This window comes from Cladophialophora carrionii (assembly GCF_000365165.1).
Source record: "Cladophialophora carrionii CBS 160.54 unplaced genomic scaffold supercont1.1, whole genome shotgun sequence".
NCBI classification, from domain to species: domain Eukaryota; kingdom Fungi; phylum Ascomycota; class Eurotiomycetes; order Chaetothyriales; family Herpotrichiellaceae; genus Cladophialophora; species Cladophialophora carrionii.
The window spans coordinates 2,622,039-2,637,937 of NW_008481816.1; the positions used below are offsets into that span (position 1 = coordinate 2,622,039).

Here is a 15,899-nt window from a genome sequence, read left to right on the forward strand (position 1 = left end):
CAGGCTCGTCGCAACCTTCCATCCTTCGTGTCTCGGCGACGTCGCTTGTCTTCTTAAATCCGAGGTAATGACTCCGTACCTCGTACACAACTCCAACTACCTCGACGCGACGTCGATACCGCCCAGCACTGCATGTTGATGACCAATTGCATAGAGGTAGAGCGACAGGACGAAGTGGGGTGCAGAGAGAGGTAAGAAATGAGAGTTGGGGCTTCAAGTGAGTCAGTCGTCACCCGTCACTGGCTACTGGTCGATGGTCAGGGACATGTCAGATGAGAGAGAACAAATCTTGTCTTGCGCACGAAACCAGGACGTGGCCACCGACTACCCAGTCCGTCCAAGTCCAGAGTTAAGAGTTAAGAGTCAAACCGTCCTCTTGGTTCGGGGACTGGGGTTTCCCTGTCCTTACTGCTGCTGACTACACAGTACTCGTACAGGTGTCTCCCCTTGTCTGCGTCTTGGTTCGGTGCTGATGCTTGGCCACCGGTTTGTGGTGCTCGCGTTGTCTTGCCCTGGGCCATGACTAATGGTGGAAGCTGTCACGTTTTGGTTGGTGGTCGCTCACAATCCACAGCTGCCGGACGGCAAATGTCATCCGAACAAGACTTGGATTTTCGAACCACTGATTCTATAATCCAAGCTTCTAACTACACCGGGTGGCATGGTGATGAACATGCAGAACATCCTCGAACAGACCTCTTGTGTTCAACTGTTAGTGGAAGACGGCAAGACGGCATTTGCGGCACATATCGAAATCTGAATAAGCGATATGGACCCAGGGGCCCCGCTCGGCCTCCCACGCCCAAAGAGTATTGTGGGCACTGCGCTTAGTCGAGACTGCTCAGAAAGCAGTCAGGGTTGATCAAATTATGTGTAGAGGCTACTCCGTGCTTCCAACAGCTTGCATGATTTCAACACAGTACCGCGTACGAGTACGCTCGACAAGGACTCAGTAGCTCTGATGGTGGATGCATGTACTCCGTACGTACGGAGCACTCGGAATGGAAGCGCAGGGAATAACCTTAAGTGATAAGCGCGCAGCGTCGATCAAACAGGATGTGCCTCCTCGCTCCAACCCCAGGCTCCGCCGAGACGTGCCATTCCCCTTCTTCCAGCTGGCACGAGCACCGCCTCCGATGAAGCCCAGGAGCGTCTGCGGCTTGGGCCAGTCGGTTTGTGCAGCGGGACCAAGAGGCCAAGTCCACAGATATCCCAGCCACGGGAGATGGGCGGCGAATCAGGCAGGGAGATAGTGGTCGTGCAAACTGTGATCACCATTGCTATCGATAGGATAGGAAAGGGACGCAACTCGGACGAGTAATAGGGGATCGCCTGTACCGAGTACTCCGTACGAGGTACCTCTAACTGGTACTCTGTACGACGTACGAGTTAGTACCCGTGCTCCGAGTATGCACCTGTCGATCGCCATGCGATGCCACATCCGGGCATCCGCGAGACCTGTGAAATGAGGGGCGCCGATCTTCTTAGAGGGTCTCAACGGTTTGGAACGAACAAGCTCGGTGTGGCTGGTGATACCGTCCACTGCGATCTGCATCCGAATCCAGGGAAGCATTATCGCCATACAACGAGTGGGAGCACCTTTCAGTTTGCCTGTCGAACAAACCCTCCGTCGTTTTCTGGATCCCAGACTAGAGGTTACAACGTGGATGACTGTGCGAGGTATAGGGAACTGAAAGTACCGAAGCGGTATTCATGACATGTATATCTGCACCTGTAAAAATAATACATTCTGCCAGTGCTGTGTATCTCTGCTGCCCCATCGGCCGGACAAGGACGCGGTGTGACTGGCCAATCTGATCGACAGCTCTGTGCGAAGCATTAGCAAACGGTATCGATTCGGTGATGCTGCTAGCTTATTGGACAAAGCTGCGACGACGACGACTTCGAACGGCCCATTGTCTGGCAAAAGGCACTGTCTGTCCTTTAGGAGGAATGAACCTGGGCGTCGCCTAGGGCACCCGCAGGTTTGTACACCCATTCCAGCACAGAATGGCATCTAGGATCATGCGTTGCCCTGAGTTGTCCTTGCCTGAAGCTTGCAAAGACCAAATCCGGCTCCACGGACTCGAACAAGTCTTTGAATTCGCTCAGTTCCCGTACCTTTCCCTTCATCAATGTGTACATGACATTGTCGAGTCTGCGGGTAGCGAGCTCCGCATAGCTTGGCGCCGTACCGATGGGAGGCATCACGTACTCAATGCAAATGACTCGAGCCCCAGGTCGAAGAGCGGGACGCAGCGCCTGAAGAATGCGACGGGCCCCAGCATCAGACCAGTTGTGGAAGACCATGCGGAAGAGATATACATCCGCCACCACTGGCTGCGTTTCGAGAAATGAATGTGCCTGGAAGCTGATTGAGTCATGCGGGAAGTTGGGATCCTGTGCCGTAGCCTTGATGGCTGAGTCGACGACTTTCGGAAGGTCCTGCACGATACACCTGATGGTAGGCTCCTTGCGGACGATGGCTGCAGCAACGGAGCCAAAGGAACCCCCACACTGAGAAGGTTTAGTCGGTGACACATGCAGATGTTTTGCGCGGGTTCTTGACTTACATCGACTATGGTCTTTCCCTTCAACCCGCCCCAGTCGTAGCATTCCTGAATAGCCGAGTCACCGTACTGCGCAGCTTGAGCCCGCATGTGGGCAGCAAAGCTCCGACCTTCGGCTGGATGCGTTTCCAAGTACAAGTAGAGCGGCTGCTGACGTGCAAGGCTGAACCCACAGACTTCCTGCTTCTCGTCCATTGGATCTTGGGTACACACATCGCCTAGTTTGAAGGATGACGACGGCAGATGATCGAGCATGACCTCCATCCCAGTAGCTGCCAAAGGATCGAGTTGCCAAATAAGTGAGTTGTCGCTATGTTTAACCTGACCGTCTTCTGTCTCGGCAAGGAAGTTGGAGCACACGGCTGCAATTCGGATCAGGTGTTTGAGGCGGTCCTCGGACACGCCAACTTTCTTCGATAGGTCTGCATACGAGATCGAGCCATACAAGGGGACGTATCGTGGGACTTGCAGCTGACAAAGAGCCTGGATTACGCCAGCTTCCGCCGTCTATGATCGTGTTAACGACGATGCTGGATCATGTGCGGGAACCCATAATAACTGACCTTGTAGTAGAAGCTCTGCATGGTATCCTTCGGCCCGAGAACGAGTTGCTCGAGGGTGCGTATGGCAGCGAGGAGCTGATTTCTGGCTTCCTCACCTTGCGGATCCAATGGGGGAATGGTGGTTCGGCGGCTATCGCACGATGAGAGAGCGTGCTCCTTGCCTTCATGCCATGACCGGCTCAAGGTTTGTGCTTGCGTGCTCACCGCCTGAGCAAGAGTTTCGAGTTGACACATGATGAAGGCGGTTGGCTCCGTGTAATGATATACTTGGCCTGGACCAACGGGAGCCAGTATTCAGGTGTGAAGGTCGGCTGAAACAAGGCTCAGTCCAAAGGTGTGGAAAGGTTTCCTCGAGCTGCACTTGCCTTATAAGCCTCAGCTATCGTAGTGATCGAAGACGAGGAAGGCGTGCATACTCTAAGGAACCGGTCCCCAAGGCATACACAGTCTGCTGTTATCAGGGTGGCACACTGGCCGGATGTTCTGTCGAGAATGGCATCCTTGGTTCCACACCTCCTCCAACGAAGTCGCTTGTTGCTTGCGACATCATATCCGCTACAGGAACTGTGGCTTTCCAAGTGAGGAGAGTGTCCCTTTCCGATGCCACGGGGAGAGACATACAAGCCGTGGCACAAGGGAAGGCACAGACGCTGACTTGGCTGCAGATCGGAAAATGATTCATCGAAGTCACATTGGCTGCAGCAGAAAGTAATGAATCATATGTCCGCCGTCCTCTGCTATGAGGATAGGTTTCCTGAGAAAGTCATCAGGGGTGTTTGTCCGTAGAGGCCTGGGCGACGCTTTGGCGGATGCATCATTATCGCACGTGGAGGAGGATGGGTTGCACTCTCACACACCATGCTGCTGAATCTGAACTCATCAGTTTTCGCTTAAATGCCCAGGCGGGAAATTCGGGGATTCTGCCCTCTCCTTCCTCGCTTTGTCATGGTGAAGCAGTCTTGATGATGCATCGACAGACGACAGAGAAATACATGGTGAAGCTTCCACGACCGTTATCCGAATCCGAAATCACCGTTGCACACGTCATGCAACCAATGGATCTGCATGAAGCGAGCATCCCGTCACTGAGGCTACTAAAGAGACAGATCGAAAGACACCAAGGCGGCTCACTTCACAGTCAGCTCTGAGCGGCTGCTTGTCCTCAACGCATCACTCTTTCTACAGCCGGGTACATAAGCCCAATGATTCAAGACAGCTGCCTGATCACGGGTTAGCCACCTCCAGCTCGTATCCAAAGGGATCGGTTTGGGCATCTTCAGCAAGACCAGGGGATTTGAGCAGCACAGAGGCCTACACAGACTAGGAGGAAAGGTTTTCTGTATTGATTGGTGACCAAGCACAAATACAAATCAGCAAAAGCCTCCAAAACCTCCTCACGTCTCGTAGGTGTCCTTGTACTTCGGATCCACCACAATCCATCGAGTCTCCGCGTGGTATGTTCGTCTTCCCACTGGTTATGCTTGGACCTTTATCGATAAAATGAGGTACGAAAACGCCAGGTGTAACAAAATATGAGGTTGCATCCGGTCAATACATCCATCGTGGCTCTCGGCGGCGGCGTGTCGCATGTAGGTTTCGTCTCGCTCTGTCGGGCTTACGGCTTTAAATCTCACCGAACGTGTTTTCGCCCGAGTATCTGTTCACTTATCAGTACGAAAATCAGGACATTTTCGTTTCGGTGCAACCGTACGTGATATACAGGAATCCGTCCTCGTCCTTGTGTTCCTCGTAGATACTGCTCATCAGGGCGGCGGTCGGAGGGAGGACCTCGTCGACGAAGATGAAGATGGCCTTTTCGGGGCTGAGCTTGATGCGCTTGCGAATGACATAGACGAATTGGCCGACGGTCAAATCTGCAGGGACGAGATACTTCTTCTTGTCGATAGTAGCGATGTCAGATTTCTCGACCTTTTCGCAGATGACCTATGCCTCCTAGTCAGTTGGAGCCCTGGAGAGACCGAGGCGTAGTACGAATCAACATACCGGGATGCGATCGGCGTACTTCTGGCGAATGCGTTCGGCTTCTGCCTTGCGCTTCTCGAAGGGGTGCTCGTCCTTGAACTTGGAACGCATGATGACGGATGGATTTGATGTTTGAGGGTACCAGTCGAAGGTCAGATAGAATTGTCGGCGCTTGTGGTCTGTGGGTGGCTTTGAGGGTGGATGGTTGAATAATAAATGAGGGCAAGTTGGTTGATCGGTGAATGAGGTCCCAAGTTCAGGTCCAGGTGCAGCAGGCAGAACTCGAGTGGGTGGCAGTGGCCGGTGCGACTAGTTAGGTAGGCCACAGCAGCACCAAAAGTTGGAGTTACAGGCCCGCACAGACTGATAGATTGCCCCGCGCAACCAGCGTCACAAGGCCTCAGCTGCCACTCAATTTCGAGTCACTTGTTGTTTGAATCACGGGATGTTATGAGCTGACTACTTTGAACTCGCCACGAGGCTTGATCTTAAATAAGACAAATGAGTCACGTCATTCGTTCCGTGAGCAGCAGAAGGAGGTCCTGGTGCTAAGGCGCGTCTCTCTTTGTGTGTTGCTTTGTTGACTCACCAGGGAAATGGCCTAGCAGATGCAAGTGACATCTGAATGCCACTATTAGTTCAGACGCAGTTCTCCATACACATGACACCAAATGTAAATATTGTCACGTGCAAGCTGTGACTGAATGCATCTCACCTCACACACCGTGGTTTGGCTTTTTGGCTCACTGGCTCTCAGGTCGGGGTCTCAGGCTTGATGGAGGCTCACTTGCCCGTTGTCGGTAGTAATTGCTGGATTGCTGGCTGGTCGACCACACTGGCAGCGATAGATGCGCGAGCTTCGTCATCTGATAGTGGAGAAATACGATCGAGCTCCAACTCCCAGAAAAACAGAATAGCCGCAATAGTGTCTTCCCATATACCTCTGCTGCCAGTGGGCTGACTGTGGAGATGAGTATCAGATCTTCTCCCGCATGAGGCGCGTGTACAGTCAAAAGCCCTCCCATTCCTTTTTATATGAATCTTTGAGCGACTCGAGCTGCATCTTCCTTGCACACCTACCTCGCCATCCGGGTCACATCTGAGTTCATCATGTCTACATCAAGATCGGCGTGGAGCGCCTTCCGAGCCTCGCATAGCTCATTCTCGAGATCAGTGCCTAGCAGAAGAGTCTGTCCGTCCTGCCTACGCTCCTGCTATTCGACTGGCGTGTCACGAAATGCGTCGGGTCGTTTGCAAGTCGATAAACAGAAGCAAGGATGGCTTTACCTCCAGCTCTCCCTGGGGAGTCTCTTTGTCGGGACCCTCATCTACAACATGACTTCTGGGAAGACCATTACCAATGACTCGCCGCCTATCCAGCCTATTTCGCTGGCACAAGTCGACGAGTATACCAAGAGCAAGGAGAAAATAACTCGCAAATCTCCCATGCGACTGCGAATGGAGGCTCTGATAAAAGAACACCAGAATCGGATCGTCTTCGCCCTAGAAAACATAGACGGAAAGAAGTTCAGACGGGACGAATGGACGAGGCCAGCAGGAGGCAGCGGAATTTCCTGTGTTCTGCAGGATGGCAATGTCTTTGAAAAGGCTGGAGTGAACATCAGTGTCGTCTATGGCGAGCTGTCCCGTCCTGCCATCGAGAAGATGAGGGCAGACCACAAGTCCTTTGTAGCGTCTGATGTCGAAAAACTGAATTTCTTTGCAGCCGGCATTTCCTTGGTGCTGCACCCTCACAATCCTATGGCTCCAACAGTCCACATGAACTATCGCTATTTCGAGACGTCTGATCCCAGAGACCCGGTCAATGCAACCGGAACATCGCAACAAAATTGGTGGTTCGGGGGAGGCACGGACTTGACACCATGCTATCTATTTGAAGAAGATGCACAACACTTCCACAAGACCATCAAATCCGCCTGTGACAAGCATGACAAGGACTACTATCCTAGGTTCAAGAAGTGGTGCGACAGCTACTTCAGGATACCGCACAGAAATGAATCAAGAGGAATTGGCGGCATCTTTTTCGACGACCTCGAGGCATCTTCGCGGCCCAGCTCTCGCAATCCCCAGGAGGAGCTCTTCCAATTCGTCGTCAGTGGCCTCGAGTCATTCCTGCCCTCATACCTTCCCATAATCAAGAGGAGAATGAACATGCCGTACCTGCCGGAACAGAAAGAGTGGCAGCAGGTTCGCAGAGGCAGATATGTCGAATTCAACCTCATCAACGACCGTGGCACGAGTTTCGGGCTGCGGACTCCAGGCGCTCGAGTTGAGAGCATCCTAATGAGTTTGCCGTTGACGGCACGCTGGGAATACATGAGTAAGTTGTCCTACCAATGCCAAAGTCGGTTCGATAGCTTCAGGAAGCTTTATCGCCCATTTTCCCTCAACATGCTAATAAGGATGGGTAGATCCTGTGTGTGGCACTGGAGTCTCTCGTGAATCCGACAACGCAGACGATGAGCGCTATGAAGAGGAGAGGAAAATGATGGAAGTCCTCAAGTACCCCAAGGAATGGCTGTGAGCGAGCAAACTCGTAGCGTTGGTAAGGGAATGTTGCTACAACGCAGCCAGGCCCGGGGCCTACACCTTTCAGACTCAAGCCCAATCGGAATAGCATCCTCAGGCTCGCACCTTCTTTGATCGAGCAGCCACGATACTGCTACAACGAATCCAGCAACTTGTGGACACGGATCTCAACGGTGGTCAAACTCTCGCCGTACGCCGCAGACTGTCGCTCAACTCCACACCGCTTCAGCTATGAGTATACACGCCAGATCTAGGAGCTGTTAGGCCCCGGACCGTGCTTCATGACAACCCTAGCCATGCCTGGACATTATATCCTCGTGGAATGACTTTTGTTTACCACACCGCTCAATCAACCAAGATAGTGACACATAGAGAGGAGGCAGCCATCCTCGAGTACCGCAAGATTTGAGATCCTGGTACCTCGTACTAGGACGTGATCGGCCATTGGCCGCTGTCCGCAGGCATATACTCCCAGTCTCAGTTGGTTCCCTAGTCTTCTCTAGGTACCTCCGACCTTCCCTCTCTCCTACCGTGTCAACGCGGCTCATACTCGTACACAGGTTACTTGCGGAATATCGGCTGATGTCTTCGTACATACAGTAGCCGGCAGAGTCTCGCTTACTGTGACGATGTGGGGAGTTCCTTGCAGCGTGCGCCATGTGATAGGTGCCCATTCATTGGCGCTGACATGAACCCCAAGGCTTCGACTATCGGAGTGCGGCCAGCATACTTCAACACCTTACGGCTTTCAGCTCGCAACGGAAGCCGAAACTCAAGAGGTTCCGGGCTCCTGTCATCTCGGTGGATCTCAGCCTCCATCTGTTGGGGTCCAAAGAGTCCAGGAGTCGAGAGCCTTGAGGTCTGCGAGAGCCACATAGTAGTGCTTGCCGCGGGTTTCATGCTGTGAGCGGCTGATCGGTTGGCCCCTCCATACTTCGCGTGGCCAGGCGGAGCGTTGCCCGTCGGACATGCTACATGCTACATGTCTGACCGCCTCAGTGTCTCGGTATATTGCCATCTTTTCTGGCCGATGAGACCGCAACAGTTTGCAGTGCGCTTATCCTCGAAGCGCTAAACACCTGGTTTATGTGAGTGTAGACTTCAGCCTGCACGGTGAGCAACACTGCCGACTCCGGGGGTAACTGGGTCCCCATGGCATGGGTCCAAGGCGCATTCAGATCTACGCTGCCGCCCTCAAACCGTGGGCAATGAACGACTAGTCTCTTGAAATACGGGCTGCGAGCCTAAGCCCTTGTCGCTGAAAGCGCGCACGCTTTTGAAAGCTTGCATATGCCTCCAGTCCGTTGTAAATACGGCCATAACGGGCTAGTCTGGTCACTTTGGCCCATCTGACTGCTTCACAATGGAGGCCGAATAGTGGCCCGACGCTTAGTTGTCAGCTCGTGTCCATGTCCGCCAGTATAAATCCAATGCAGCGGCCACGAGCGTCGTACAGACTCTCCCCTCCTTGTTACAGAACCCTTCGACGTGCCCTTGCCCTCATTCTTCTCGACGATGAGGACAGCATTCGCGGCCGCCCTGACGGGCGCTGCATTGGTGGGCAGCAGTTTGGCTGATCACCCAGGCCCTCTTGGCAGATGGATGGGAGTAAGCGTGCGATTCAGACGGACACAGGGCTTCCCACTGACATTCCCAGGGTGGTGATTGCCCATGGGGAGACAAAACTGCTTCTGGATCTCATCCCGCGACGGATATGCCAGACACTGGTTGGTAGCTTGCGATAGGGCAGTGGAGAGGCAAGGCTGAGACCCGTGCAGGTGTGACCAGATACTACGACTTCACTGTCTCCCGCAACACCCTTGCCCCTGACGGAGTGCAACAAGCAGTCATCGTTGTCAATGGGCAGTATCCCGTGCGTAGTCCCAGCTGTCTTCACGCCTGGCGGTCTTGGTATGGAGCTAACGCGGTCACCAGGGTCCTCTGATCGAGGCAAACTGGGGTGACTGGTAGGTTCACAACGGGCAGTATGTATGGCCGACTTGAGCTGACTGTGAACCAGGATTGAGGTGAACGTCCACAACCAGATCTATGGGCCGGAAGAACCGACTTCGATCCACTGGCACGGTCTGAACCAACCCGGCACACCTTATTACGATGGTGTTGTCACCGTCTCCCAGTGCCCGATCGTCCCTGGCGGCAATTTGACGTACAGATTCCGAGCTGATGAGTACGGGACGACGTGGTACCACGCCCATTACTCCGCCCAATACTCTTCAGGTGTTCTCGGGCCCATCGTCGTCCATGGCCCCAACGATGCTGAGTACGACATTGACCTCGGTCCCATCCTGGTCACAGATTGGTTCCATGACTCGTACGAAGACATTGTCAGCCTCGTCATGTCCCCCAGTGAAAGTGGACAACCGTTCCGACCGTTCTCAGACTCCAACCTCGTTGGAGGTGCCGGTCAATATCCTTGTGCGAATGTTACCAATGGCGCCCCTTGCTCGGTCGTCCCATATGCGTCGTGGGAATTCCAGCCCGGGAAGACGCACCGCCTGCGCTTTGTCAATACCGGTGCCTCGGCGTTCGAGTCGATCTCGATTGACGGCCACACGATGACGGTGATTGCGAACGACATGGTTCCCGTCCAGCCTTACGAGACGCAGTCCATCACCATCGGTGTGGGTCAGCGGACCGACGTGCTTGTTACCGCAAATCAAGCCCCGGGCACTTACTGGCTGCGCGCGTTCAACACGCCCTGCGGAGACAGCAACGGGCCTGACGGACGCGGCATCATCTACTACAGCGGTGCAGATGCCAGCCTGACCCCGACTTCGACAGCGAGCGCTCCAGGGGCGGTCAATTCCAACTGTCAAAACGACCCCCTGACCACGACCATCCCGCAGTATGCGATCCCGGTCGCCGAGGCCGACACGACCATCACCATCACGGTTGCCGGAGCGCCTGACGAGACGGGCGTCTTCCACTGGACCATGAACGGCGTGTCCTACGACGGCGACCTCGCGAACCCTCTCCTCACGCAAGCCGTGGCCGGCCAAACCAATTTCGACGCCCGCTACAACGTCATCAACACCGGCGCCGTCGCCAACGTGCGCATCATCATCATCAACCTGACGCCGGCCCCGCACCCGATGCACATGCACGGGCACGACTTCCAGGTCCTGGCCGAAGGCTTCGGCACCTGGGACGGCACCATCACGAACCCGCAGAACCCGCAGCGCCGAGACGTGCAGATGCTCTGGGCAGGCGCCTCGCCCGACAACCCGTCCTACATCGTGCTGCAGTACACGCAGGACAACCCGGGCCTGTGGCCCCTGCACTGCCACCTCGCGTGGCACCTCTCGGCCGGCATGGTGGTCATGCTGCTCGAACACCCGGAGCAGCTGTCATCGATCCAGATCCCCGAGAATATCGCGCAGACGTGCCCGACGTACTCGGCCTGGTACGCGGCCAACCCGGGCGTCGCGGTCGAGGACGGTCTCCGGAAGCGCACGCTCGGCGAGAAAATGGTCGACTACGTGAAGGGCGCCGACCACGCCGACCACGCCGCCGCCCACCTGGACAAGCACGCCAAGCGCGGCGTGCGCGGCTACCGCGGCTACGGCCACGACGCCACCTTTGAGGATTTCCCCGCCCACGGCAAGTTCAAGGGCAGTGCCACGCAGGGAGCCGGTGCGTTTGGCACGGGCAAGCCCAGTGGAAGTGAGGGCGAGGGTTGGTCGACCAAGACGCACTCGGGTAGCGGCAGTGAGAAGGCCGCAAAGTCGGCGACCAGCAAGTGGCAGACCCACTCGCGGCCGAGCAGCGTGCAGAGCAACCTGGCGAAGAGCTCGACCACGGGCAAGAAGACGGAGCGGAAGAGGGACGAGGTGTGAGTGAAGTAGGTGTGCGTGTCGCGCGGCGTGATGATGGACGCTTTCGAAACAGCTTATTACTCGGTGCGTGGTGTTGTGATGCGAGGTGGACGGTACAAGGAAAAGTGCCAGCATTTCTGGCGGTCATGTCACTTTGAGGAAACGGTATGCAACACGATTTTGTATGACAACCCCGTGCGTGCATCCATGCAGGCTAATGCAGGCGTTGATGTCGATGTCGACGTTGATGCAGACATCGATCCTGATACCGATAGAACGCCGAGTGCGGTGATGGGAGGACGTGAGACCGACCGTCTCCTCTCCGACTGCCCTCTGTATTTCCATTCACCTCTCATTCTCCCTTGTAGGACCTACTTCACATTGCATCTCGGGGTGGAGATGGCGATCTTCCGCCTCAGCCTCAACCCAGCTCAACTCGATACTTTTGAGAGACAAGAAGGAGGACAGCACGCCCAGTGATGATCCAGTTAATTAACCGTATCCTGCTCCGGCTGCCGTCTCAAATGACAGCTACACCCCCCCTTCCAAACGTACCTCATCTCTCACCAGTAGCGCCTTGACCTCCGTTCCTGCCCTGCCCGTCGCCTCTCGCGTCGAAATATCTGCTTCTCAATGCCTGTCCGATCCCACTTGTCACTCTCCCTCCAAAGCCGCCTAGATTCGTCATCGTTGTGTTCCCCATCCCACTGAGTAATGCCTCTTCGAGAGCCGATTGCGTCACACTTGTGTCGTCGAGGTCCGAAAACGACGAGCCCATGCTAGGAGACGCGCTGTCGGAACTGGGGCCGCGGCGAGGCGAGGCTGTGGCGGAAGGTTGGTTGGAGTGGAGAAGGGCGCGGTGGGAAGGGGAGAGGGGTGTGCCGAGCCGGGGAACCGTAGATTGTTGTTGTGGGAGACGAGAAGCGAGAGGCTGGACATCACCTCTGCTGGAGGGACGGGCCGCAGTCGTGGTTGGGCCAGTAGCCTGAGTAGGCGAGGAGAGCGATGAGGTTGAAGAGGCCAGGTCGCGAGTGTCGCGCTGGGCTTGGACTGGTGTTGGTGGCTCGACGGTCGGGGAAGAAACAACGCGTTCAGATGTGGTACGACGCTGTACGGTCGGCCGCAAAGCACCTCGAAGAGTCGCGCTGGGATCTTGCTGAGAGGAGGATGATGGACGAGGCTTGCTCTCGGCGGGAGGATTCGCAAACGGCAGGAAGGATGGCTCGTCGTCGTCGTCGTCGTCGTCATCTCCATCTTCACCGACTGGAGATTGGTGTCGAGGAGCCCCGTCATCTGGGCTGGTTGCGGGTCCTCGCTGCGCCTGCATGTTATTCCCACGATGTGAGAGGGCTCGGCGATGCAGAGACGATGGATTCGGACGGCGGGCTGTGATGCGAGACTGTGTCATTTCCTCCTCAGAATCCGACGATTCCGGCTGGGTGTTACGTGTTTGGCCTGGCGATCGAGCAAGTTGTTGCTGAATGCTGCCTCTCCGAGAATGTGAAGCAGGAACTGGCACGTCGACGTCTCTGGATGACTGTCTCGACAGCGGCCTCGAAGTTCCAGAAACGTTTCGCGCCTGCTGAGCCACACCAGCTCCAGCGATAGCAGGAGCGGTACGGAGCGGGAGAGATGTCCTGCTCTTAACAGGTGTCCCTGGCGTACTGTCTACTCCACCCATGACAGGGCTTCCAACGTGCTGCATTGATAAGCGAGAAGGCACCCGTGAGCCGCCGCTCCCAGCTCTCCTCATCGCCTGGCCTCCCACCATGCTGCCCGAGAGCGATCCCGGTGTAGGAGAAGGCGTGGCAGAATTCCTATTTCCTACTCGACGCATCTGAGCTCGCACCTGGGATAATTGTCGCTCGTAGAGCCATGCGGCTTTCTGGAGGAGGAAAGGCTGAGTCACTTCGAATCTCTCGGCGAGAGCCCTCCAGTCGATTTGGTTGTTGGTTTGACGAGACAGAATGTCCCATAGTGCACGCTCTTTTGCAGCGGACCAATTTACAGGAGGCGGGTCGACGAAATCGCCACGATTGAATGGCAGGCGGACGAAGACAGTGAAGTGGTTCTCGACCTCGGGCGAAGCCATGGCGGTGGTGTAACTGGCCGAGGACAGGTCGCTCTCGACAAGCGATCCTCCTGCCTATCAGAGGAATTAGCAGTTGCACGACGAAGCAGCGTGCTGGATGATGATGAAGGACGATGTCTGGGATGGGAAATCATAAAAGGACGTTGTCGACACCAGAGGCGCCATTGGTGCCATGTCGATGTGTGGCTGAAATATGTGGCGCAATGGCAATGACGCAATGGCGCCACACTTGGTCCGGGCGTTCAGGAGAATAACTGACCTCGTTGACCTCTCTTTGCTCCTCTTCCTCCTCCCTCGCCATCTGTGATACCACCAACGATTCTTCTGAGATGGCCAATGGTTCCCCGTGGGACTCTTGTGTGATGGAGTCGTCCAAGCTGCTTGAGGACTCATCGATGGACTCATACCACCAGGCCGGCTTCTCTACAATATGTGGTTGACCCCAGACATGGCAACCCTCACAGCGTTGCTCCTCCTGTGTCTCGGTTCCTGGCATCTTTTGCTGAGACGTCATGGCGACGTTCTGTCTCTGGGTTTGAAATGAATATGATTGACTGTCGTCTGCAAGCTTCAGACCGTTGTCAGTGTCCTGTCGACGGCAACAATGGCTTCAATGGTGGTACAGACCTTGGTGTTTGCAGCAGCGTCCGCTTCTACAGGTGATGTTTCTGGATGGCGCAAGGATCTTACGATCTGTTGGAGATGAAGAAGGAATGAAGGATGTTCTAAATGCCCAAAGACCTCACTACTGGTGTTGCGACGGGATTGGTCGGCGCCGTCGACGAACGACTAAGCGATGATGTCGCTGGTTACAGATCTGTCTCTCGAGACGCTGGAATTACAACAACTTATTCCTGAAGACTCTGCTCTTGTTCAGAAGCTTCGTGCACCACTGAATCTCATCACGATCTCTCTACAGAAGACGTAGACCTTCCACTCCGACTTCACACAGTGGACACGCGTGAATGCCCTCGCCAGCGAACAGTGCTTCGTTCTGTATGCAACGACCTCGCCATTCTGCCAGGATGAGGCAGATCACATTGCCAGAAGGAAAGGGGCTACGCTTGGGCTACCCGTCTAGGACACTGCTCTCAAGTTTGTACCGTACCCTCTTGACACCGACAACCCAGGAAGGTCAACCAGGAGACAACACGACTCTCCAGAAGTTTATCTTCGTCTTCAGGTCCTCCCCAGTCTGTCGAGCAACCCTCAAGAACAAACTCAGACATATCATCATCAGAGGTGCCTTCAAAGCCTGGAAACCTTCCGCTCCAGACACTCCGTCCTTTGTCGTCCTACGCGACCTGTTCTATCAAGACATCACCGCACCAGTGCTCGACGCACTGTCACAGCAATTCTTCAGCTCCTTCGAGACAGTCACGCCAACACCGCCAACCCTTGACGAACTCTACCGGCAATTCGACACGTGCACAATCTTTTGGTACGACGTGGTTCTAGACGCTTGACGCCTCCTCCAACGAAAACGACATGTGTTTCAAGTACAAGTGCGACGGCTGCAAGCGCGGAAAGTACGACTACTGCAGAGAATACCGGGAAAACTACGAAGGAGGACGCCGCTGGTGCAACGTCGAGGAGGAGCAGCCTTGGGGTCACAAGCTCAAGCGCTGCCACACCTGTATCACAGTCGTCGGCGCCATCAAGGAGCTGAACGCGCTGGTTTTCCGCGAGCCATGGCTCATTACCGAGGGCGTGGCAGGGGCGCCACAGAAAGAGGCCTGGGAGTTGGAGGGAGAGGATGGGGCGGGTGTTGAGGAGGAGGACGCGGGTTCCGACCCTCTTGACGGGCTGACAGCAGAGGAGAGAGCGAAGCGTCGTGATGCCGCCATGGAGGCTCTCATGCGTCGCTGGGGCTTGATGGCGGCGGAGCAAGCCGTGGAGACAGAGGCCAAGTAGGGCGATTGAAGAGACTGTCTACCCTGTGTACAAGGTGGCTGGATGACTAGACTATTTGTGTCCTGTTCTCGTGCTTTGGCAAAGGCGCCCTTAAAGAGCGCGTACGCTCTGTCGCGATATGCGACTGAATGAATCAAACTTCACGCCCTGTTTCTGGCGCCATTTGCCCTTGACTCGCCACCGTCCCAGAGCCTTCCAACTCCCCCATGTCACCGTGATGGCAATGGCGAGGATGTCAGGGAGGCGGCTATTCTTGTCGAAACCCTCCAGCACGTTAGATGCGCTCGTCAAGAGCAACTTTGCAGTGACCACCACCGGCGAGTCGCGTTGGGCGCGTTTAGCACGGCATACGTCACCTCCAAGCCTTGTCAAGCCAACTAATTAATCACTT

At 55.3% G+C, this 15,899-nt stretch overlaps 7 protein-coding genes across 7 annotated transcripts; 4 read left to right on the forward strand and 3 right to left on the reverse strand.

The window, feature by feature from the left end:
• Positions 1 to 1,944: 1,944 nt before the first annotated feature.
• G647_00919 (uncharacterized protein) lies at positions 1,945 to 3,367 on the reverse strand (the record flags this gene model as incomplete). Its single annotated transcript, XM_008724322.1, has 3 exons — positions 1,945 to 2,517; positions 2,574 to 3,077; positions 3,134 to 3,367. The coding sequence occupies 3 exons, from the start codon at positions 3,365 to 3,367 to the stop codon at positions 1,945 to 1,947; spliced, it is 1,311 nt and encodes a 436-aa protein (XP_008722544.1).
• A 1,389-nt stretch (positions 3,368 to 4,756) lies between these two features.
• G647_00920 (uncharacterized protein) lies at positions 4,757 to 5,227 on the reverse strand (the record flags this gene model as incomplete). Its single annotated transcript, XM_008724323.1, has 3 exons — positions 4,757 to 4,790; positions 4,845 to 5,077; positions 5,138 to 5,227. The coding sequence occupies 3 exons, from the start codon at positions 5,225 to 5,227 to the stop codon at positions 4,757 to 4,759; spliced, it is 357 nt and encodes a 118-aa protein (XP_008722545.1).
• Positions 5,228 to 6,451: 1,224 nt separating this feature from the next.
• On the forward strand, positions 6,452 to 7,661 carry G647_00921 (uncharacterized protein; the record flags this gene model as incomplete). The annotated part of the gene is made up of 2 exons (XM_008724324.1): positions 6,452 to 7,457; positions 7,549 to 7,661. The coding sequence occupies 2 exons, from the start codon at positions 6,452 to 6,454 to the stop codon at positions 7,659 to 7,661; spliced, it is 1,119 nt and encodes a 372-aa protein (XP_008722546.1).
• A 1,520-nt stretch (positions 7,662 to 9,181) lies between these two features.
• On the forward strand, positions 9,182 to 11,523 carry G647_00922 (uncharacterized protein; the record flags this gene model as incomplete). The annotated part of the gene is made up of 5 exons (XM_008724325.1): positions 9,182 to 9,274; positions 9,324 to 9,393; positions 9,445 to 9,539; positions 9,602 to 9,633; positions 9,687 to 11,523. 5 exons carry the CDS (start codon positions 9,182 to 9,184, stop codon positions 11,521 to 11,523), a joined length of 2,127 nt encoding a protein of 708 aa, XP_008722547.1.
• Positions 11,524 to 12,058: 535 nt separating this feature from the next.
• G647_00923 (uncharacterized protein) lies at positions 12,059 to 13,594 on the reverse strand (the record flags this gene model as incomplete). Its single annotated transcript, XM_008724326.1, has 1 exon — positions 12,059 to 13,594. One exon carries the CDS (start codon positions 13,592 to 13,594, stop codon positions 12,059 to 12,061), a length of 1,536 nt encoding a protein of 511 aa, XP_008722548.1.
• A 1,025-nt stretch (positions 13,595 to 14,619) lies between these two features.
• G647_00924 (uncharacterized protein) lies at positions 14,620 to 15,060 on the forward strand (the record flags this gene model as incomplete). The annotated part of the gene is made up of 1 exon (XM_008724327.1): positions 14,620 to 15,060. The coding sequence occupies one exon, from the start codon at positions 14,620 to 14,622 to the stop codon at positions 15,058 to 15,060; it is 441 nt and encodes a 146-aa protein (XP_008722549.1).
• Positions 15,061 to 15,082: 22 nt separating this feature from the next.
• Positions 15,083 to 15,508, forward strand: G647_00925 (uncharacterized protein; the record flags this gene model as incomplete). Its single annotated transcript, XM_008724328.1, has 1 exon — positions 15,083 to 15,508. One exon carries the CDS (start codon positions 15,083 to 15,085, stop codon positions 15,506 to 15,508), a length of 426 nt encoding a protein of 141 aa, XP_008722550.1.
• Between the last annotated feature and the right edge of the window lie 391 nt (positions 15,509 to 15,899).